At 38.2% G+C, this 25058-nt stretch overlaps 1 protein-coding gene across 2 annotated transcripts in view; it reads left to right on the forward strand.

Annotated features, from left to right (window-relative positions):
• Nucleotides 1-25058, forward strand: part of baiap2l1b (BAR/IMD domain containing adaptor protein 2 like 1b) — a 52557-nt gene that overhangs the window by 26314 nt on the left and 1185 nt on the right. The window contains exons 4-14 of one of the 2 annotated variants that reach the window (XM_053612773.1): nt 1695-1756; nt 4917-4988; nt 5250-5384; nt 10476-10628; nt 11358-11513; nt 11736-11844; nt 12068-12281; nt 19604-19663; nt 20193-20216; nt 20375-20540; nt 23506-23546. In XM_053612773.1, coding sequence (XP_053468748.1) covers nt 1695-1756; nt 4917-4988; nt 5250-5384; nt 10476-10628; nt 11358-11513; nt 11736-11844; nt 12068-12281; nt 19604-19663; nt 20193-20216; nt 20375-20540; nt 23506-23546 — 1192 coding nt within the window. The remainder of the gene's footprint in view (nt 1-1694; nt 1757-4916; nt 4989-5249; nt 5385-10475; nt 10629-11357; nt 11514-11735; nt 11845-12067; nt 12282-19603; nt 19664-20192; nt 20217-20374; nt 20541-23505; nt 23547-25058) is intronic. The other variant, XM_053612781.1, reaches the window with a different exon arrangement.

Below are 25058 nucleotides of genomic sequence, written 5' to 3' on the forward strand. Positions count from 1 at the left end.
GCCTGCCAATCATTCGGTCTCTCAATTTAGAATCATAGATATTTGATTGGGGTGTGGTTTTAGAAAGAACACTGAAGGGAGTGTTAAATTTTGAATTTGCAGCTACACATAAATTAACATACATATTTGGTGTCTAGGAAAACCCATCAAATGTCACTATGGCTGAATTGTCTGAATTGTTTTTTTGGCTCATGATATACTTTAATTTATAATTGTGCCTAGGCTTTCTGCAAAGAAAACTTTGGGTAAGGAGCCCATTTAACCACCACAGTGAAAAACCATCAGTTTACCTTAAGATGTGTGAAACCTTGCTAGTTACTGTAAATGTGATTTCCTAACACAGTGAATGCCACACTTTGAACATGTTTTTGTATAGATATGTGCCATAGCAAAACAACCGTAAGCCATCATTCAGTTTGTAATCAGATACCGACTGTCTAAATGTCCACAATGCTTCTACTCTGTCACATCAAAACAGAGAAGAGTGCTTAGACGCTCTGCACTGATGACAAAATTCTAAAAAGTTTGAATCACTTTATAGAAAAATTAAATATATACAACATAACAGTGAATTAATCAGGGATTATTATTTATGTACCAATGTTAGTGTGACTTACACTTTTTCCTTTATAAACATATAATTATTTGTTAAAGTGTTTACCATATAAAATATAATTTGTATAGCTGATTACTTGCATATTGAATTCAATTTAAATGAAATCAGGAAATAGTAGTTGCCTTTGGACAATCGACGCTTTGGTGTGTGTTAGTGGTATTGAAATGAAATCTGCTATAATGTTTCTTCTGCTTGACACCGGCAAAAGAGAAGGATATTTCAGTTTCAGAACTTCATATAGTAGAAAATGTCAGCCTTTGACTATGTGAAGAGTTTTTCCAAGGCCAGCACATATAAATTAACTACATATAAATAACATGCTGCTTGCATGTATGTTTGTTTTTTTTGTAGTTGTTTGTGTTTGGTTTTCTTCCTTAGTAATAATTCTAGAAAGATGGATGGAAAATGGATGGACTCTTGAAGATTCATATGGCCAAATGATGGCACAAACCCAGCAGTGCAGAGTGACACAGAATGAGGCAGATAGAAAGACAGCTTATCTGTTGTTTCCATGGAAAACTTTTTTTTTCTCTCTCTCCACCGTTTCTGAATGGGCACCAAGCCCCTGGAACCAGACAAGTTTTTTCTGTCCAGATTTCTGAGCAAATTGGCTTGTGTTAGTGCCAAATGAACTCTTGTGTTTCTGCTCAATGTTCAAATGCATCTGTTATGCATGCTGATAGGCAGGTCACAAATAGCTCTTGACTAAGCGTGTTGTGGGCGGATCCTTTCTCTATATAAAAAAAAAAAAAGTGTTATATTTTTTTTACTGTAGGCTTGTGTGACTGCCTTTTAATCCCTCTTTGATTGCAGTGTGAAGGAGCATGCTGGGAGGAATATGAACCCAGGATCCATGCTGGTTGAGCACCATTTTAATTACAGTAGCCTGCTCTAAGAGAGTGTACTGGAAAACAAGACCATCTGGGATTCATTGTCATGGGAGGGTTGCGGTTGATTAAATGGTTGATTGTGTTGAATATTGCAGATACATGTACCTGGAGGTCGTTCAGCTCTGTGTGTGTGTGTGTGTGTGTGATGGAGAGAGAGAGAGACTGATTACTGTGATTTATCTCCATAGGGGTGGTGTTGAGTGAGCTCTCTGAAGCCCACAGAAAGGTCCTACTTGAGCAGGAAGAGAATGTGAGTATTTTCTAATAAACTTCACATACACTTGTTTTCTGAGCCAAACCTCTGAGTTTCCTTTTCCTTACCCTATCACCTAGCTTCATTAGCAGAGAGTCAGTTGTTCTATTTATGCACTTTTTGGTTTTTAAATTAAGGATGGGGACCTTTCATACTTCCCTACAGATACAGAATGCTGTTGTTTTCTTATCATTATGGGATTGTCTTTTGTAGTGTTCAAGCACAAACCCACAAAAGGGTTAGCCTCCTGAATTTCCTCTATTATTCGTTCCCAAATTCAGTTCTGGTTTCTGACAACTCATCATTCAGATTCAAGGCAAGATAAACATATAAGGAGCTAAAAAAATGGGTTGGGGAATAAGTGTACCTGCTTGGATAGTAATGTTTAGCAGACAGGTTTGAGCATGCCTTGTGCTGCACCTGTGGCCAGCTTTGACAAAGGAGCGGCACACCGCATTAATGCAACCCAGATGCTTTCTGCTGGCTCATCTGTCCCAGGTGTGGCAGGTTAATTGATATTCCCACAAACGTACAAACAAAAGACTTGGTGTTTAATCTCCAAAGTGCCTAAACCATGTATTAAATTATTAAAGTTAAGCATATTAAATATAGATTAGGCAGGTCTTGAAGTTTTTTTCATTTGTTACATCAGTTTACTGTATTGGAATTAATCACTGTTCACAGGTAGTATCTCAAAGATCATCTTTTCAGATCCAGACACAGTCTTGGGGTAATAAAAATGAACAATGCTCCTGAATTTTACAGTAATTACATAGCAGAATTCCCATTTAATAGTGTTGTTCAGTTGCAAACCAGTTATATTTGACTCATCAGCTGATTCTGCCAGACTTTTTTTTACCAAGCTTTGCATCTCTGTTGACATGCTTAAGGCAGTTCATTTGAATGTGCCTCATTTGACATGTCTAATGCAGTAAAACAGTTGATACATATAAGTCTTATTGAAGGGATGAACAGTTTATGCAGACTCAAGCTCTCAAGCAGTTTACTGTGAGCCGTGTGGACAGGAAAACAGATTCCAGAAGCCCTTAAACATGCAATATGGACCTTTCATAGCATTAGAGAAAGGTATAAAAGGGCATCAGATGTTAAGGGATGCTATCATCAATAATAAAATTCACAATTTATAAATGGAAGAAACTTGGAAATAAAGACACACTCAAAGAGTAGAAAATGACCAAAAAAAAAAACCTGCCAGTTCATTGGTGGCACTTTTTCACTTAAGTATATATTAAATAATACATGCCTGCAATTATCCAAAAAAAATAAAAAGACCAGGCTACATTTTGCCAATCTTCAATCTGTGCCCACTGTAGCCTCAGATTCCTGTTCTTGGCTGATAGGAGTGAAACCAGATGTGGTCTTCTGATATTGTAGCCCAGCTTTCTTAAGGTTTGACATAGTGTTTTTTTTTAGATGCTTTACTGCTTACCACAGTTGTAAAGTGTGGTAATTTCAGTTAATGTAGCCTTCCTGTTAGTCCAAACCAGTCTAGTTATTCTCCTCTGACCTCTCATCAAGAAGTCGTTTCTGCCCACAGAAAGGTCATTGACTAGTCTCAAGACTACTGTGTGAAAACCAGTTTATGAAATACTCAAACCAGCCTTTCTTATACCTTCAACTATGACATGGTCAGTGTCATTAAGATCACATTTTCCACATTCTGTTTGATGTGAACATTAACTGAAGTTCTTGGCCTGTATCTGCATGACTTTATACAGCTACTGATACTTAATTGGATCATTGCAGGGCCATTTCTAAGCAAAACAAGGTGTGTAAATGTCTATATGAGTTCCAAGTTATGTGAACATGATATGGGGAGATCCTACTAGCTGAGCTGATAACGTTGAGCTGGAGAATTGACCATTATTTTTCTCATGTTTTATTATCTGTACCATTGAGGTGGGAATTGTGGATCATATCAAGTAGGTCCATCAGCAAGGTTTTTACAACCAGATTATGAAAGTTTACCCAGTCACTTTGAGTAGTTAGCTGTTTTAAGTCTCGTTTATGAAACTGTCATTGCATTATGGTATTTGAGGATTTTCCATCATGTAGATCCATCATGCATGATGCCGGTTTGAGACATTCGAGTGGCTGGAATATTCGTGTGCAGATTATATGGTAAATCAAATCCAAATCTTTCCTTCGCACAGAATCAGAATCTCACCTGGGCGCCACAATGGCCTGAAACGGCCCTGGATATTTGCATGAATGAGCAAGTGTACAGGTACTGATGATAAAGTGTACAGAGACATTACTAGATGACATGGCCAACTTAGACACGTGCCATTGACCAGGGTTTATTATCAGCATTGTAAAGAATTTATCTTGCAAAACGTTTGACTCCCAGTAATTGGAAAATTACAGTTGGTCCTATATATTCCCATTTTATACTGCTTAATATTACACCAATATTAATTCATACATACAAACACACAAGCTCATCATGTAATATATTTTTACTTTTTTATGGTGTAATATGTAAAGGCTTGGCTGAGATAAGGTCACTTATCAGATGTTTTTCCATCTCCAGGTTTCTGTTTTTTTTTCCTCCACATAGTAACAAGAGGCTAAAAATAAGCTGTCTAATGAAACTGGAAAGAATAGAATGAAGAAAACACATATGTGAACTGTCAGACAGTAAAAGATTGGCAGTGTGAAATCTCTGCTTGTTCTTGTAAACCAACTTTCTGAATGAACAGATAAATAAATAAACGTAGTGGGAAAACGAATCCTAGCTGAATGACTTGATTTGAAGAAGTTTGAAGAGTTGGCAGAGGAGAAAGGGATGGTGGGAACCTGACAGTTTTCACAGGGAAATAACAAAACATGATCTCATTCACTGAAGGCTGGGTTGTGTGTGCGCGTGTGTCTTCGGGTGGTAATGGAGTCTGTAGGTTTGTCTCTGGTCTCTGTTTTTGACTCATCTTTTTTTTATTCAGACCCTTATCACTGATCACTTTAGCTTACATTAACAGCAGCCAAGGCCTGTAGTGCTTTACTCAATTACCTCTTTTCACGTTTTTTTGTGTCTGTTTGTAGTTGTGTCTAACACATTCCCACCAGTAATGCAGTTCTTTATGAAATACATTATAATGTCTTCTTTCTTTTGATCCATCTCTGCTTCTCTCCACAGTTCAGACGCTTCCATCGAGAGATTATTGCTGAGCTGGACAAAAAGACCGATATGGACATGAAATACATGACCGTGAGTGCGATATTAAATCCACAGGGAGCCTAGAAATGGAGTTTTCCATTAGAAATAGACAGTGACAAGCAGTCATACAAGTTCTGCACTCCAGAGACCAAAGTCTCTGAATCATACATCATTTTAGTACACAACACACACACTGTAGTTACTCTTAAATAGAGACACAAGGACGGTCCCTGTAGTACAAGTCTCTGCCTGCCAAGCACATTACACTCTGATTGAGTGGCAGCAGTGATAGAATTTTCTGTCCGTCCATAGGCCACGTTTAAGAAGTATCAGATGGAGCACAAGATGAAGCAGGACTTTCTGGAGAGGTCTCAGGCTGACCTGAAAAAGCTGAGGAGGAAGAGTCAAGGAAAGAATGCGCTGAAGTATGAGAGCAAAGAGAATGAGGTGAGAGCTTGAACACTCCATGCCATATTCAAATCACCATCTCTCAAATAGAGACAACTGTGTTTCATGTGTTTATGAATGAATAACAGTGATTAGACTTTGTTTATGAAATCCACAGATACACCCTAGATCACACCCATACCTGCACATGCGCACACATTTATTTGACTCGTAGCAACAGTTAACAATGAATTCACTTACCAGCAGAGTTCAAATGCAAAATGACTCTGGCTTTAAGGTCAGCAATATGTCACGTTAACTAGAATTTATCAAATATCAGCCGATGAAGAGGGTCATCTACAAAGAGCCAGTGCATCTCTGTGTTTCTGCCTCCACATTATTGTGCAAGTTTTATTTATTTATTTGTATCTCCCCCCTCCTTACATTCTGTATGCTGTATTTTGACCCTCTCTGATGAACACATCTGTCTGTCCTGCAAAGGTTATAATAAGACATACATTCTCCTTTCCAGCCCAGACATAAAGCACTAGCTGAGTCATCTCTAAGGCTACATTCACATTACGCAGAATGAAGTGACACAAATCCGATTTTCTGTGACACAGATAATTTTTTTAGCAGTGTTGTAGACACAAATCTGAATGTTTCAAATCATACCCAGAGCACTTTTATATATAGTCCTAGATTAGCTACAGTATGTATCTGATGTGTTGCCATGTGACTTGAATGAAAACATTAGATCAAAATTCATATCACTTTTCCCAACATGCATGAGCATATGATGTTGGTAGCATTCAAAACAACAAAGGACTGCAACAACAGTGGTGACTATGTTCAGTGGAAGGATGGGGAAATTGGAGATATCTAGGGAATCAAGCAGAACAGGAAGGAACGTACTAAGACTGAGTAGTGTTTGAAACAATTGCCCAGCAAGTCAGTGTGTGTGCAAGGCATTTTAGGGGACATGTGCATTCATGTTAAAGACAGATGTGGATCACTTGCAGTTACAAATATGACCCATCAAAATGGACGGATCCAGTCTGAGCAAAAATCAGAATTGTGCAAAGAAGCTTATATGTGAACGGAGCACAATGCTTCTGCAATTCTTTAGGCTTTTTACACGCATTTGTTTGTTATGGTTGGTCCTTGAGTATTCAGTACAGCCACAGACTAACAGTACCGTGGTCATCGATTTTTATATTTCAGTCAGAGCCATCTATCAATCATGTAGGTCTAGTTTTTAATGCTTGGGGTGTTTTAGGAGATATTTTTTACAAGATTATCATGTATTTTTTTTCCACAAGATAAGATTTGTATGAAAAATTAAAGCATTTCTTCATGTTTATTAATTTCTGAAATCATTATTCTGGCTTGAAATTGTAAGATGCACAATGGTTTGGAAAGTCAGTTGAGAGAAAATGCTTGTGTATTTAAAATTTCTCTTAATTGATTGGCTATATTGGATAACAACTGTATCAGTTAGCAATAATAAATATATATAGCAAAAATGAATCTACATGTTTAGGTAAATGGAAAAAAAAAAGACTCAAACTAGAATGGTGTGTCTCTCACTGTGTCTGACATTACTGCTGATTCTTTTCCCCGGTGAAATTTACGTGTCCATAGCAACAGGCTTCAGCATTTATCAGTTTATAACAGAGGGTCTCGGGTAAGGCTGCACGATTATGGCCAAAATGATAATCACAATTATTTTGTTCAATATTGAGATCACGATTATTTATCACGATTATTCATTGATTTTAGGGACAACATATTTTTATTACACTTTCACATTTAAATAAACAGACCGCTGCTTTCACCTCCATGTTGTGCTACATTCCTGCTAATGTACAAATCTCTGCATCAAATTAGACTGGTCCTTAAAGTGCATCGTCTCCTAGAAGCAAAATATAAATACAATTGTACCCAAAATATAGGATAAGTAAAAATAAAAATGCCATCAACCAAATGAAAATATGCATCAAATATAACAATATGCAACCAAATGAAAACAATTCAGGCGTATGCAGAAAGGCAATAACAGTGTTTACAGGAGGAGAGACGTAGCCAAATCACCCAGTAGAGTGGTGCAGGGATGACATCATTTTGTACCGGAACCCGGAAGTTAGCATCACACTGATTCCCTGAACAAAAACCCAATAGGATTTTCACATAGGCTTTTGGATTATTGCAAAAAAAAAGCTCTGTGACCAACAAAAGTTTACAACACTAACATGTTTTGTCCATCAAGATAATTTTCACATGAACACAACTTTTATGAAGTTTGAAACCTAAATACAATCGCCAGAAATAAACAGCTAACCGTATGCTATAAATGAACTACATACACCACGGTCGCGCGACGTCAACGTCGCCATCACCAAGCTTCCGACAACTTTTCCAAACTTGATTTAAAAACATTTTCCATAATATGGATTTACTCTGTGGATGAATCGACATCCACGTTTTTTGGGGGAATTGTACACAGCAAACCTGAACCAGTTTAACTGCAAGGTTTTTTCCTGTTCGCCCTGATGTCGTTTAATGTCCCAGACAACGTCGGTAGTCCCATTTAGCAACATGTTAGGGTCACGATTTCCCCTCGCACAAGTGCTGGAGCTTGCAGTGTGCTCTAAAAAACCTGAAACGAAGCTCGTCGTGCGAGCACTAAAATGCTAACTCGTTTCCGGGTTTTGACATACAAAATGACATTATCCCTGCGCCACTCTATGGTGACTGGTGCTGGCCCAAATTTAGCCTATTACCCAAAGACACTTAAAATTCAACATAGAAGCAAATACTCACATCTGTGAACCCAGTTGGAGATAGAAAAAAAAGACACCAGCCGTGAGTGAGAAGAAGCAAGGGTCCAGATTTTATTTCCACCTCACGAGATCCACACCAATGAGAATTCTCAGAAGTGATCTGACACCTGGAGCTCAAGCTCCAGTATTTATACTGTATTTACACAGTAGATAACCAATATATTTTAGAAACACTATGATTTCAATACCAATAGGGTTAAAAAGAGCTCATCTACATTACCATGATGTTTAAAAAAAAGGCTTATCAAATTTACCATGATGTTTTGAAAGAGGACTTTCTGACTACCATTAGGATTGAAAGTGGGAGAGAGAGAAAACAATTATAGAGAGACCTTAGTCTCATGTTGTTCTCATAATGTTATGTGTGTGCGTTGGGGCCTTTGTGTGTGTTATGTCTGCACGCCTGCCCTTGACTGTACGAGAGTGTGTGTGTTTCTCAGCCTGCCCTCCTCAGCTCTTATATTTCTCTGTGACTAATAAACCATAGTGTGTTACTCTTAAAGATCTTAAAGTGTGAATCCAACCAGCCCTGTGAATTTTCAATAAAATTACATATTACCCATACTAGGTCTCCCTCCTGTTTATTTCATGTCATTTTTATCCACAACACTGGCTGTAAGTTTAGGAAGTGCTTGACTTGATATACAGCAGAGTTTTCTATGAGCGGAGGAGGAACTTTTAAACGTCCATATTGCAGTCGATCATGTCCATGTAATCGTGGGCAGTCAAAATTGTAATCAAAATCAATATTCGATTAATTGTGCAGCCCTAGTCTTTGGTGATGAACATGAAACTCTTTGTGTAAGACTTTCCCATCTGTCCTTTGTATAAGCAGTCTGTGTGTTATATGTCCCTATCAGAGATACTAAGGGTACTCCGAGAGAGCAGGAGCTACAAATGCTTTATTTTTCTATAAAGTACAGCAGAAGCTGGTATAGACATTATGTAGCTCTTCCTGTGTTGTTTAGGAGAATACTGCAGACAAAGTAGATATTAGCACAGCTGGCCTGGCTGTTCTGTCATTGATGGTGTGCATGTATGTCTGTGTGTGTATGTGCATGTGTATTTGTGGGATTTCGCCTGCTTGGTTCACATGCTCTGGCGCCTCTCCGAGAAATACACAGTTTGTTTGGCTTTGCTGTTTGCACAGGGATGAGACATGGCTAGCCCAACGTTTCTGGTATTCAAAGGAGGAAGCATATATATAAAAGGGAAGCAGTGGGACCTTTGATCATCGTCCAGGTCCTTCCTGTACCACTGATTCTAATTGTTTTGGGTTTTTTTTTTTATGTACACTACCTGTGCCTTAAAAACAATATAATGAAGTGCCTTTTTAGAGAATGCTCATACATTTTGATCAGAGGAAACACTGTATGCAAGCATGTACAGTAGCATGCATAATCTGTGAAGGGAGGTCTGTGTTATGCATTTTAACTAACCATAACCCTTTTGAATAACACAACCAGCCTTTGTCTTGTGGTGATCTTTTATGCGTCAGAGGGATTTTTACCCAAGACTGGAAACTATTTCACATGTCTTGTGGAGACTTGAAATATACTTGAGTCATATTGCATGATTGTCTCATCAGTGCACAAGTTGGAGAGGAGAAAATGAGACAGAGTAGTAGAAGGAAAAGAGAGCTTGAATCATTAAAACATTAATACTGGGTAGTGGTGGGGAATGGCTGTATGTAATTTTACTATGACAAATGATCCATATATTAGCTGGTAAGATAACAGTCTTGACTGTAGTCTGTTAGTCAGTGATATGTACACTCCCTGTCATTCTCTGTGTTTTATAAATCAGGGTGGGTCTGTGTAAATCATACACTACCATTAGATGTTTTTGATTGATCACCCATAACTGTGTCATCATTAAGCTTATGGACATTTTATCAAACACTTGTCTACAATTATGTAAACACTGTTCTACAGCCTCTAAAAGATTAGCAGTTTGGACCTTGACATTAATTAATCTTATCAGTCCTCTTTATTAAAAACTCTTTTTGAAAGTGGAATTGCACTCTGGACAAAATAACATAAAAACCAGTCTGTCCCCATCCATGTCTCATTCCACTGCCACCCTTCCTGACTTAAAAGATAAGGGAGACTTAAGATTAAGTATTCTTTTTCATTAAAAGGGCTGAGAGTAGAGATTATACTCTCTGATTGGTCTCTTTGTGGTTGACAATGAATAAGCCTCATGTGGGCCATTTTTGTTCTTCACAGTGGCTTGTTTTCAGTGAAAGCCAAGAAAGCACACTAGACTTATGAGACAGCCGTTAAGTGTTTTCTTTTTCCCCCAACAGTGTTTGGAGACCCTCACACACCGCCAGATGGACATGCAGAAGTTTATTGCAGATGGCTGTAAGGAGGCTTTGCTTGAGGAGAAGAGGAGGTTCTGCTTCCTTGTGGACAAACATTGTACTTTCTCCTACCAGTTAGCAGGTTTCCATGAAAAGGTTAATTATATTAAGCATATCACATCTAGGTTCTGTTAGATCAGTCAATCTTTATTTTTATCTAGTAGTACTTTTTCAGTTTGCATCCTGTGTATATTTGGAATGAAAAAGGAAAATGTTACAATTTATCTAAAAATTGGAATTAACAAATTTACAAGAGCATATTAAACATGGACATACCCTGCAACAAGACAATCATGTAGCATAAGGCAAGAAGTCTTGCCAAGAAATTGTACCAGATATTTAAAATGAATGAATTAAATATTGTAACCCAGAGGATCACAGAGAAAGGCAAACGTTTGAATATCATCATTTAACTTTTTTTCATTGTTACTTTCCTCATTTACTATACACCACAGGTTCCCAGCTCTGGTCCTGGAATATCCCCTGTCTTGCACATTTTATTGTTTTCCCTTCTCTTACTACACCCGATTCAGCTAATTAGCCCTTCCTTAATTGAAGTGGAGGTATTAGGAAGACACTAAAATATACAGGACATGGGGTACTCCAGAATTAGGGTTGAGAGCCTGTTCTATACACTAGATATTACATTCAGAAGGCAAGGTCAATTCCAGACTTGTTTTTCTAAGACAAGCAAATTATCATGATTATAGATAGTATCAGTCATTATGGTTATTGAAGACATGAGAGATTATTACCCCTGAATATTTTACTGAATATGTTTTCAATAGTTTTTATTAACTGGTATAATGTGTTCTCACTTTAAAGGCCAAGGATATACTAATAGACCAGATACCTAACTGGCAAGACAAATGTTCTGATATTACCAACGTTCCAGACAGTGTGATGTCAATGATAGAAGGTCTACGCACTCCAGTGTCCATAACCCCTCAGGCCTCTCCAGCCATAAAGCGCCACAGCAGGGTAGGTGCTTCTCAGTCTGAAAACAAGAGATGACACATGTACAAAACATATTTTGTTGTAATCTATGTATTTCACAAGGTAGACACCAGAATACTAATAGGGAATATGAAATATTGGATGAAGTCATAGTAATATGTGTAAATGCCACAGCATTCATTCCTATCTTGTTCATTCAACTTATAAGCATGCTTCTGAACACCACCTTTTGTAATAATTTCACAGAACAATTCTGATGCAATGATTCCACCTCCTGCACCCCCACTAAAGGCTCAAACAAGTCCACTAGTGAGCCTGTTCAACCAAGATACAGCAAAGCAAGAAACTGTGACCGGTAAGGTGTAGTCTAACAAATCCTACTACAATAATTTTATTCTGGATATAATTTAAGAGTTAACTCGACTCTGGATATAATTTAAGAGTTAACTTGACTCTTAAATTACAGGTCTATAACTACCTACTCTTTACAGTTTCATACTACATAAAATTAGTAAAATCACTTCATACCAGATGGATCAGGATCATCACAGTATGTCGTGTCACCACTTAATTGGCAGATAATAGTAATGATGGGAGTCAAATGGTCAGGTCCATTTCGATGGCTACAGGACTGAACAATATGAGCCAGAGGCCACGCGTCAGGACTATCTTCCCCCACAAATCTGGCAATAACAACACCCTGCTGAGCTTTGATGAGGGTGACTTAATCATCCTGCTCATCCCTGATGAGAGAGACGGCTGGCTTTATGGGGAATTGGAGAAGACGAAACAGTAAGGCACCATACGAATTCACTTTGCTGAACTACATTTGGTATTGATAAGTGTTTGTTTACATTCTGTATAGTTAACTTCAGAACTATTGACACTTTTTATGAATAGTAGTAAATATTGATATATATAAAATGAATAAGAAATATAAATATATGAAAAATAAATTGAATTGTGTTTAGTTTTATTATGACAGTATATTTTCATATTTTTTTAAAAAAGTCCCTAAGTAGTACATTGAATGCTAGTTATGTTTGTAATTCTGGTTTTATGAACCCCTGATAACCACCAAGGGCAGTGTGTAGCACCTGGACACCTTGTACTCTTACATGCCAGGGGCTATAATTAACACTTGGATAAAGTCTTGAGGAACAGGACTCACCTTAAGACTGCCCTTGAAGATTCCTACTGGGAAGCACCTTGTAGAATTTGGAAAAAGTGCATGTTAATGCCCAGGAAGCACACTTTAAATAAGGCCCATGAGGATGAAATGATCCTTTCGGAGTGGCATGTCACAGTAGGGAGTGGGGATCCAGCCTGTCTATAGGTCAAGGTGATCATGTCCAACATCCAGTGGGCCAGCCTTTGCTTACCTACATAGAAAAGCAACAGTCGGACAATCAGACGGCTGCAGTTTAATCTAAACATCACCATACCATGCATACTGGGCACAGCAAGGTATGCTCATTAGGTTTGGAAAGGTCAGTGGATTGATTCACAAAGTTGACTGGGGCCAGAAATCATGGATTCTGCCACAAGGTCAATGTAGAGTCTTCTGTCCACCAAGGCATGCAAGGCAACTTAGTGTAAACAGTGCGTGTTATGTTATGGGGGAACAATGCTAATAGCGTATAAGTTCCACTAATCATCTGTGCAGTATATTTGATGAACATGCAGAGGGAGGAACCGACTCAGCAGAAATGGAGATAAGTAGTAAGCATCACTCACCGTATGGTCAGTTGAAAACTATTCAGTGCACATGAAACCTATGAAGGTGAACATATGCAAACAGAGAGCAGTGACTGAGTAGCTATATTCAGGCTGTAGCATTCTACAAAAACTGCTTATAATTTAGAAGAAAACACCTTACCCCAGGTAGAAAAGAAGGAGAGGAGTCTGTCCCTAGCTTTGGAAGACAGGACACCTGCAGCTTTGAACGTGGTCACAAGCTGATAAGTTGAAAGCTCCATATTTTATTAATGTAGTCAGACATGATCACAAGCTAAAAGGAGAAAGTGAATGATTGCTGAATTACTATGGAATTCGTTTGCAAATACTGGGTCACTATGTAACCTTGCTGAAAGATTTGCACATGCAAAAGGAGGTGTAACAGGAGGTTATGAGAGAGACAACTGGTATTGGCAGTCCAGCAATTGTTAACTGTGAAGACATTCCTGGAATGAATAATAGCACAGAGTCTGTTCCTGTATTGTCTAACAAGCTTGTAAACACTTGTAGAAAGTTTTAGGTTCTCTGTAGAGCACTTTACTTTATATTCATAGTTTTGTGCATGAGCACTTCCCTCTTCAATTTAGACCTCAAATCCACTGACCGAGATGGCCATTGCAAAATCCTAATTTTGTGTTTCTGCAACTCATTATATGGCCAAAGGTTTGTGGGTACCTGTTCATCACACCCACATGTGCTTGATTAGTTCCCCCTTCTTTGCTGTTATAATAACTTCCACTTTTCTGAAAAGGCTATCCACTAGATTTTGGCACATAGCTGTAGGGATTCGCTCATTCAGCCACAAGAACATTAGTGAGGTCAATCATTGATGATGGGCAAGCAGGCTTGGGGTACAGTCAGCATTACAATTCATCCCAAAGGTGTCCAGTGGGGTTGAGGTCAGGGATCTGTGCAGGCCACTTGAGTTCTTCCGCTCCGACCTTGGCAACAGAGGCACAGGGGCATTGTTATGCTGGAAGAGGTTTGGGCCCCTTAGTTTCAGTGAAGATAAATTGTAATGCTACATCATACAAAGATATTCTATACAATTGTGTGGGGAAGGCATACATACAGTCACCATTGGAAAGTATTGGAACAGCAAGACCAGTTCGTTTGTTTTTGCTATACACTGAAGACATTTGGGTTTGGGTCAAATGATGAACATGAGATGATGGAGCCGAATTTCCTGTTTAATTTTCTCATATTTACATGTAGATATGTTAAACAACTTGGAACATGACACCTTTTATTTGAACTCACCTATTTTTCAAGTGATATTGAAAATATTGGAACATGTGACTGACAGGTTTTTTTTTTGTTGTTGTTGTTTTTTTGTTGCCCAGGTGTGCCCTGTTAGATTGCTTATTTAAATAATTTCTAGCTCTGAGTGTGTCCTTTTGGTTTGAGCCCTGGGGTTTACCTATGAAGACTACATTTGTTGTTAAAAAGGATCAACCAGCACGATGACCAGAGAGCTGTCTATGGGGAAAAAAATAGGCAAATTGGGCATAGCCAATACAACAATTTGGAATGTCCTGAAAAAGAAACCACTGGTGTACTAACAATCAAACATCAAACAGGTACACCAGCAACAGTTCATCGCAGAAACATTGTGAAAGCTGTGAAGAAAAACCCAGAAACAACAGTCGGTGACATCACCAAAAGGCATCACAGGGCAGGGGTGAAGGTATCACAACCTACTGTTCGAAAAAGGCTTTGAGAGCAGAAATATAGAGGCCATACCACAAAATGAAAACCACTCATCAGCAGTAAGAATCAGAAAATCAAATTGGAATTTGAAAAGAAATAGAGAGATGAGCCACAAGAGATCTGGAACCAAGATTAACCTCTACCAAAGTGATGGAAAGGCCAAAGTGTGGAGAAAGAAAGGATCTGCTCATGATCCAAAACATATTAGCTTATCGGTCAAGCAGAGTGGAGTTAATGTCATGGCTTGGAATTGCACGGCTGCTTCTAGAACAGGCTCACTAAAATTTATTGCTGATGTAACTCATGATGGCATCAGCAGAATGAATTCAAAAGTTTACAGAAACCTTCTGTCTGCCAGTATACAGAGAAATGCATCCAATCTAATTGGGAGGAATTTCATCATGTAGCAAGACAATGACCCAAAACACACTGCCTGCTCAACAAAGGGCCTCATCAGGGGGGAAAAAAGTGGAAGATAGGTTGGCCAAGTCACTCAGCAGACCTTAACACAACTGAGCATACATTCCACCTCCTGAAGAGGAGGCTGAAGGGAGAAACCCCCCCAAACAAACAACAACTGAAAGAAGCTGCAGTACAAGCCTAGGAAAGCATCACAGAAGAAGAATGCAATGGTTTGGTGATGTCAGTGGGTCACTGTCTTGGTGCAGTTACTGCAAACAAGGGATATGCAACCAAATATTAAGTGTTATTTACTTTAATTTACTTTAAGACTATTGGTTCCAATAATTTTGCACACCTAAAACTGGGTGGTCTGCCACCAAAGGTGTCATGTTCTAAGTTGTTTAACACATCTAGATGTAAATATTAGGAAATTAATGCTGAAATTCTGATTTATTGTCTCATATTCATCTTTTGATCTCAAACCCCAATGTCTTCAGTTTATAGCAAGACAAATGAATTGGCCTTGCTGTTCCAATACTTTTGGTTGTAGCTGTATGGGTGTGAAGGTTGGGTGTACACAAACCTTTGGCCATGTAGTGTATTTGTGTTGATTTGGCTGTTTCTTGTTGAAAGATTCTTCTACAAGTCTTAAATGTGTAACTTGAGGGTTAAAATATCAATAGACTTGGTCTTCCACTCATTTTTGGTGGAATTCAGATTTTTATTAGATGAAATAGTAGAGTAAGTTCTTTGACAGTCTTAATTTAAATGCCTATGCAAAAAAATTGGTAGTAAGTCTAGCTTCAATTGTACCATGACAAATAACTCAACCATGCTGCATTGCATCTGCTCAGGGCTTTTCACTGATCCAACATAATCACTAGGGCTATTGTAGAAGGCTCAGTGGAGAACATCAGTATACACAACTGTCCGTGATTTTCAGCAAATCATCTGTAGCAGAAAGAACGCTGATTTCATTCATGTCAGCTGAATAACTTTTATAGACATGACAGGGCCACTAGCTTCTGAAGAGTGTTCTAGTGAGGTGAACAGAACCAGTCAGAGCACAGCTGCAGAAGAATAACAGCTATGTGGGAGAAAATTGCCAGTTTCCAGCAGTACTACAAATATTTATGAAGCCTTTCACTTCAGCAGCCTTAGAGTGAGTTCTTCCAGCTGGTGTTAGTATGCGTTTTAATCAGATGCATTTGGTATCTGTCCCTTAGGAATACCAACGACATTTCACATTGTCAGGGTGCAGTAACGAAGTCACTGTATTGCACAACAATATTTCTCATCTATATAGAGTATTTTCTACTTTAAAGCATAAGAGTAGTATTAGTGTATAAAGCAATTTTAGTTAAAAGCAGCTTTAACATTACATTAGCTATGCAGAGATGATGTCCATCTAAAACAGGAGAATAGCAAGATTAACTTGGACCTAGAACTTCTATTTAAAATCAATTTTATCCTTGTTTAATATTATCATTAATAAAACATTCTTCTTTCTTCTAATGTCAAATGTACTCATAAGTTGAAAATTAGAAACTTTTGGGCGAAGGGGCCTCAATCACATATCCCTGCTTTTTATGATCAGGCCGAGTTTTGATTTTGACCTATATAGAAGTTTGTGTTAGTGTAAATCAAACAGGTTTATACCTCTTTACTCATGACATGAAATATGCTTTAAAATGAATGACAGATTAACTCCATTTTGCATATACACACCGTTTCCTAGTTATGTAAGCCAGAGGATGGATTGACACTCAGTAGATGCATCAGCATAATTTCAAGCTGAGCACTTGGGTGCATGATGCATTCGTTAGATACCAGATGAGTGAAACTCAATACAGCTATTTGTAGAGATAGTGCTGCAGAGTAGTGGTGGTATTTGGTATCGAAAATAATTCTCTCTCACATTCTCTCTGCTTATCTTATCTTTGTTCTTGAGAAAGACATTTTAAAAGAGAAGGTACTCATGCCTGTATCTATATACGTTTTCAGTCATCCAGGTCATTGAATTATCTAGTAGGAGTGAGTTGTGAGAGTTGTGTGAGGTGAGAAGTGACTGGACTCATCTGAGGGACTTTCATCACTTCAAGTGGGTCTTCACACCTTTGATGTGATAAAGGTTATTAAGGTTACAAGGAGGAGGCATTGATTGATGTGAAGCTGCCAGAGTAAAGGTGCTGGAGTAAAGATACCATTATAAGTAACTCAAGGTGCTGATCTTCTTGTCTCTCTTTCTAAGCAGTTGTTTTCTCTTATGGAATATTTACAGTGAAGAAATCTCAAAACTCAAAACCTGTAGGTACACAGGAGAGTCTTGACTACAGGAGGTAGCCCTCCTGTGTTGGTTGTTAAACAGCAATGTTTTTCCCTTGGCCAAGTCTACATTCTTCATTGCATTGTACTTCATATACAATGTTTCTTGGGTTCTGTTTAAGTGTATGATCTTTTATGTGTATAAGTTCTGTCCTATTACTTGGTTTGAGCATTGACATTTCTTACACACCATCAAGGTAAGAGACCGCGATGGTTAGTCTGCTTTGCTCATCACTTTTGCATGGTGGTTTCACAATTATGTTGGGCCTTTGCTGATTTTACAAAGTGACGGGTAGTATTTGACTCAGACGTTCTGCATATGGGCCATGGAATGTCTAATATATTTTGTATACATTTCTGGCCACAAGGTTCAGTATCTTCTGTGTATATGCACATTGGGCCTAATTTGTCAGTGTGTTATGTTTTTGTTGTATGTAAATGTTTGCATAAACCAAACAAAAAAAATTCCGGACGGATTAACAAAAGTTTTCAGAAATTCAGATTTTCAACGTACTTGCATGCATATGTAGATGAATGCCAATCACCAGTAAATTTAGTGACACTGCAAACCTCCATAAAAGTTCAAGTGCACAGACAGCTGTGAGCACCTAACGATAGATCAGGGTAAAGCCTCAAAGGCGTAATGGAATTTTTTTTACTCGACATGATCAGGGTGAAGCCTAATGATCAAAAGTGGAAATTATTTTGACTCTCTTCTATGCCAAAAAATATTTTATATTATATAATATTAACAATAAAGTGAGCACTAATCCTCCATCAGGTGAGGAATTTGTTTACAGCTTATGGCTATGTGAATACAGACTGGCTTCTCCTCTGTTTATATGGTGGCATGTCTTTTATAATTGAATGATTAGTTTTATTTTTCTTATTTTTTGGGTTTGTGTTTACTCACTTTTTATTTTTCATATATTTTAATCAATGCCAATAAGATCAAATGTCTGGTTTTCACAAAAGTTTCTTGATGGTATTCTTAGTCCCTGACTTGGGGAACTAGCAGGAGGATGTGCTTTTGATAGAGACTCCAAAGCACTTATCTAAGACACTCTGGATAAGGGCATCGGCTAAATGCTGTACATGTAAGAAAAATAAGCAATTTAAACTCAACAGTACACTGATCAGCCATAACATTAAAACCACCTGCCTAATATTATGTAGGTCCCCCTTGTGCTGCCAAAACCATCAAAGCATGATGACCCATCAAAGTATGGACTCCACAAGACCTATGAAGGTCTGCTGTGGTATCTGGCACCAAGACATTAGCAGCAGATCCTTTAAGTCCTGTAAGTTTCGAGGTGGGGCCTCCATGGATCGGACTTGTTTGTCCAGCACATCCCACAGATGCTCGATTGTATTGAGATCTGAGGAATTTGCAGGCCAAGTCCTTGAACTCTTTGTCAGTGTTCCACAAACCATTCCTGACCAATTTTTGCAGTGTGGCAGGGCGCATTATCCTGTGCAAGACCTTCACAATGTTACTATCCAAAACCAACAACACCAGAATTAAACACTCTGGTTGTTGTTGCAGTCTATGAATATATTGTCTCTGCAGTTTTATTATACAAAGTTTCAAGTTGTTGCAGTCTGTCTTCTCAGTATTTGCCACACATTTTTGTGGATGAGCAGTTCACCTAAAATGTTTGTTTATATATATATATATATATATATATATATATATATATATATATATATATATATATATATATATAATATGTGTCTGTGTGTGTGTGTGTGTGTGTATGTATAAAACATATATGTTTGCATGTTATAATTTATTTTTATGCTGTATTTTGCAAAGCTAAAGACATGTAAGAGTTTCATACCTATTGCTTTGTAGCATATTGATTAACATTTTATTATTATTTCTTTGTCCAATATGCATAACTGAACACTCTATATTCACTTCTGCTTGCTTTACACAGAAGGGGCTGGTTTCCATCCTCCTACTGTCGTCCATATGTAGAACCTGTGGTAAATAACAGGTAATCAGACTCCCCCTCATATACACTCTCTCTCTCTCACTCACACACACACACACCCACACACTTCTCTGTAATCCTCTTGATTGCTACTGATACTGATCAGTTCTCCTTTGAAGACAAGGAAACCCAAGCTAGGTTCAGGCTCTATTTTAGGATCACTACATTTAAAGACCTTTAGCTCCTCATTGTTAGAAAGTACTGCATTGCCACTGCGCCTGAATTGTCACATAAAAGACACATTAGGAGGAAATACATTACTAAGTAACCTAGGTTAAATACCCGAGGACCTCAGTCTGAAAACAATATGTTGTGTGTCTATTGTGTTCCTCAACTTGATTCTCTTGAAGTACTTGAGTACTCAGTGTGCTGGCCATTTAACTGACCAGTTGGGTGGAAAAGCTCAGCTGGGTTGCATGTGTGCACAGGGACGGTCACAAAGTAAAATCTGTATAGTATTCTATTGAGTATGCCTTTCTGCAGATGACCCACCTTGATCCTATATGCTCAGTAAAATGCATTATTGTTTCAGGCATCCTATGTATACAGGACAGAAGTAAGTTCACTTAAAGTGAAAGAAATATGTCCGTGTTAAGATCATTTTATTTGTCTGTTCCTTATAAATATTGCATTATTAAACATGCAAAAAGTGTTATATGGATTTCTCTATGCATTTGTATGTAGTATATTCTAACATGTGGCCTACTGTTGAAGTGTTTTTGGGAATCCTCCGGCACGCAGTAAGAGTGTGGCCAACCTCACGCAGCCGGACCCCGAGGATGATGTGATGTTACCTCCTCCTGACTACAGTGACACTCCTGTCAGGAGGAATTCAACCAAGTCCCTGATTCAGACACATGTGCCTTCCTCTGAAAACATGGTAAGTAGCTCTCTTACTCATCTCTTCATATGTAGAATGAGCTGTTTTGAGTTGACTGAAAATCTGAATACACACTCACTGACCACTTTATTAGGAACTTGCTTATTATCCCATCAGTCATTCATGTAGCAGCAACACACTGCATAAAATTATGCAGGTTCAGGTCAAGAGTTTCCGTTAATATTCACATCAAACTTCAAAATGAGGAAAAAATATAATTGCAGTGTATAATTGATCGTTTAGGAATTAAGTAACTGCTGATGGAACTACCTTGTTGGGAAGTGGTAGCATGTTGGTAATCGTTGGACTACTGCTCAAAAGGTTGCGAGTTCAAATCCCAGCACCTCCAAGCTGCCACTGCTGGGCCCTTGAGTAAGGCCCTTAATCCTCAACTGCTCAGTTCAATAAATGAGATCCAGGGTGACTTACATTTATGTCTATCTGCCAAATGCCATAAATGATGAGAGATCAGAAGAGACTGGTGCAAGCTGACAGTACAGCTACGTTAACTGAAATAATCACTATTTACCAGCATGGTGAGCAGTAAACATCTCTGAAGAACAACACACCAAACTTTAAGGGTGGTGCACAACAGCAGAAGATCATGTCAGATTCCACTCCTGTCAGCTAGGAAGAGGAATCTGAGACTACAGTAGGGACACCCATACCAAAGAAGATGAATTGCATAGCTGTCTGAGCCATTAGGTCAACATGACTGAATATAGAGGAGTCTATGATGTCCGTCTGCTTTGTGTGCCTTGGCACAGAGATACAGAACACATTAGTGTGACATAGATATCATTACAGTCCATGTGTCTGAGTAGATCTTAGGATCAGCTACACCTTAAAGAGGATTGTCTATGGAACAATGCTAAATCCTTAACGCTAGACCAGAGTAGTGGCATTAACAACAGTGACTGCGGGGGAAAAAGGCCTTTTTACTGAATCACCTTGAAAGCTCTGCTGTGTTTACATACATTGAGGTGAACTGTGCTATTTGCTTTCAAATGTATTATGCATATAAGCGATAACCATTTCTAGAATTATATTGGCATTAGCCTACAAATGTCACTCAGAAATGTTTGAAGGCTGCTTAGCTCCCTCTATGAAGTCTAACTAGGAATTAAATGTTTTGCATTTATGCAAAGCATTAGCAAAAATGTGGCTACATGTAAATAATTATGTTTGCACTGACAGAAGCCTGTTATATCACAAAATAAAGTACGTCTTTGTTAGTAGTCAAGTTCTGTTCTCCCCTTCAGCAGGTTTAATGTCAGTGCTAGAATAGCATGAAATATGATCTCTTTAACTAAATGAACACTGGTGCTGTCAGCTGCCTCATGTTTATGTGGTCTTATTAACCATCAGAATCTGTCACCATATAAAGTGTATGATGAAATGGGCGAGGCAGCTAACTAGCATTGGCATGAAGCACCATATGAGGATAAAGACAGCCCTGATTTTGTGGTGTTTGCCAGTAGTTGGCTTGAATGTTGATACAATGAAATGGGATACTCCTCTCTAAACCCAGTGAAATATTCATTACCCTCCCAATCCTTGGTGAGCCCCGGAGCCTCCGCACATCCGGGTCATGGCTCAGCCTTGCCGATGGAATTCCACACTGAGCTCAACCTGAAAGCACCCCCCTTACTGGACTAAGCCACTTATTCAGCCACATAGCTGTTCATATTGTGTGATTAAGTACTTCCAATAAAAAGTCAACTATGGAGGTGTAAAGGCCTGTTGGCCAACACCTGCTGAAGTTTGACTCACCACCCCTGTGGCATGTAATTACTCAGACAGGGCTTGGTTTTAAATAGTCCTGGAAAACTGAGGTAAGCACAGAGATGGCACACCACAAGCACTTTTTTCATCAAGGAAGAGCAAAGGCGAAAGATGATTCTGGCCAACTTTGCTGTGTCCAACACACTTTAATCAGCCTTGTTCACATGTTCACAGAAGTGGAAATGAGAGTCCTGAGTTGTGGTAGTGTGAGAATAGTTACAAATAAGTCAAAAAAAAAAAAGAGAGAATGTGATCAATGAAATTAAATCAAAGTGGCAGAGAGGGAGGGAAAGGTAAGTAGTGTTGTAACAGTCCAGAATGTAAAATATCCTCTTTTCCTTAGTTCAGTTCTGTCCATTTGTGTTAGCTTCACTCAAAACAGACATATTTCTGTGTACTGAAAATCTAACTCTGATAAGTTTAGTATATTAAATGCTGCTTCTGGACTGGTCACATGCTATGCTTTGTTTTTCTCACAATTAGTACTTCTGAAGACTGCGATCTAGTGGATTGTTCCATCTAGTCTGCCATCTTGTGTTGGCATTGTGTCAGCGCACTACACAGCATTGTGCTTCATGCTACTGACTGCAAACCTACATTTACATTTATTCACTTAGCAGACGCTTTTATCCAAAGCGACTTACAAATGAGAAAAACCTGAATCACATTCATTTTAAACCTAAATTTTACAGCAGTTGCACTGTTCTAAGACAATTTTTATTAGCTTACAATACTGTATTTCTACAGCTATCAATATTTTTTTTATCATGAACATTCAGGCCATATTACTGTAACAGTGTGTTAGGAAAAACCAGCTACAAACGGCTGTTCAGTAACAGAATTTGCGGTAAAGCTGATGAGCAGCAGGGCTGGATTCCAGGCTGTAGTTCAGTCTGTGTGAAAGTTTAACAGAGTTAGCCATCAGACCAGTCTGACTAGCTGAATACAGGCCTCTCCCTGATACCGTCACAGGTAGTTTTTTTTTGTTTGTTTTTTTCTTTGTGGATTTCTGTTATCATAGTTAACCTTTATATTTCAAAATGCATACCTGATCCTAAATAAACATGAGGCAATGTCTGTCTAGAACAGCATACAACACATTTTATTGTCAGTAAGTTTGTTTTTGAGGATTTAATTTGGTACAACAATCTAAGATGATGCGTGTCTTGCTTTCTCATAGGTTTCTCAGCCAAATGGAATTTCAAAGCCACCTTTTCTAGTGTGAGTATGCAATTAACGTGGATTATCCTGTCACTGGATTGATATGCTTAATACTCAAATGCAACATAAGGAGCATTTATATTAACAACTTGACATATAGTTATGAGCCACATTTTCCACCTTGTTATTGAGCAGCTCAATGTGATCATTAGAAACTTCCTCTCAGACGCATGCCAAGTATTTTTATAATTACATCCTTAATATTAACTAGAGCTTCTGTGATGAACCCACTGACTGCAAAAGAACAATGTTGATCTTTCCATTTGAGAAATATGTGAATTTCTTTGTTCTGCCGTTTCCTTTTGGCCAGTTTGAGTTTGGCCAGTCTATATAATATACAGTGGCAGAACAGCAGTCAAGCATACACTTGTCGTGAGCGCCTTGGCCCTAGAAATATATCCAAAACACTCCTGGGACATGCCTGACTCATGACTTTTGTAAAAACAAAAGCATTCCGTCATTCTTACCTGCTTTTCCACCATTGTTATTGGAGTGTTTACATTGCCAAGGAGACGCCACTGCCAATCGTTACAGTCTGATGCACATGCATTACAAGTGGAAAATTTGAGTGTTTGTAGTGTTTAACAAATAAAATGTTACATTTTAATTAAGGATATTTAGGCCAGTTACTGAACATACTCTTTGTTAATGCTTATTATTCGCAGCACTGTTGAATCCTCAAACCAGTAGATGTGGATTCATTTTCTGTAATAGCACAGCTCTGACTATAGTAGTTCCGACTGTAAAATAAATTATAGGTTTCTATTGATGCACTAGTTTTAATACATTATTGTTTCTTTGGTAAAAACATTCAGAGGTTCTTGGCGGATGCTCCATATAATGTAAGGCTAACAATAAATGATTAAAAATGTGTAATTTATTTAACAAAGAAAAAACTTTTATAATTGTTGATAGTGTGACGTTTTCTAAGGAACCGTTTTTTTAACATTTATGGGAGGAGTCTCCTGTGTCAACACTTTGCCTCAGTCACAAGAAAGTCTTTGCACTTTCTGGTTTTTTTTAGTAAAATGACAAGCTGCAAGTTTTGATCTTATAACTTGAGGAAAAAAGAGAGGCTGGTAGACTATTTATAGCTGCTATAATGTAAGTGATAACAGGAGCTAACTTGTCTCGCAGAAGTTCCACAATATTAGATGTGCTGTTCATTAATTAATTATCACCTTGGTGGGGTGGTAACAGCCCACATCACACAAAAACTGGCAGACCCTTGGGTCAAAATGCAGGCAAATAAGTTTATTTTATAGATATTCTTTTATTATCGCCAGAACAAAATATTAGTGGTCAAAGTAGTGTTCAAATAGTACAGTGGTTGATATGGTGATGCTTTGTGTAAAGAGATTAAGATTTAAGGAAGGATTCTCCAGTGTCACTGCTTTGGAACACAGTTTTCAGGACTTTCTGGTTTCTCTATAACATGACAAGCTGTGTTTCTTTGTCTTATTGATGTCACTGCATATACTTGTTATAATGTAAGTGATAACAGGAACAAAC

Source organism: Ictalurus furcatus, chromosome 2 (assembly GCF_023375685.1).
Source record: "Ictalurus furcatus strain D&B chromosome 2, Billie_1.0, whole genome shotgun sequence".
Taxonomy (NCBI): Eukaryota; Metazoa; Chordata; class Actinopteri; order Siluriformes; family Ictaluridae; genus Ictalurus; species Ictalurus furcatus.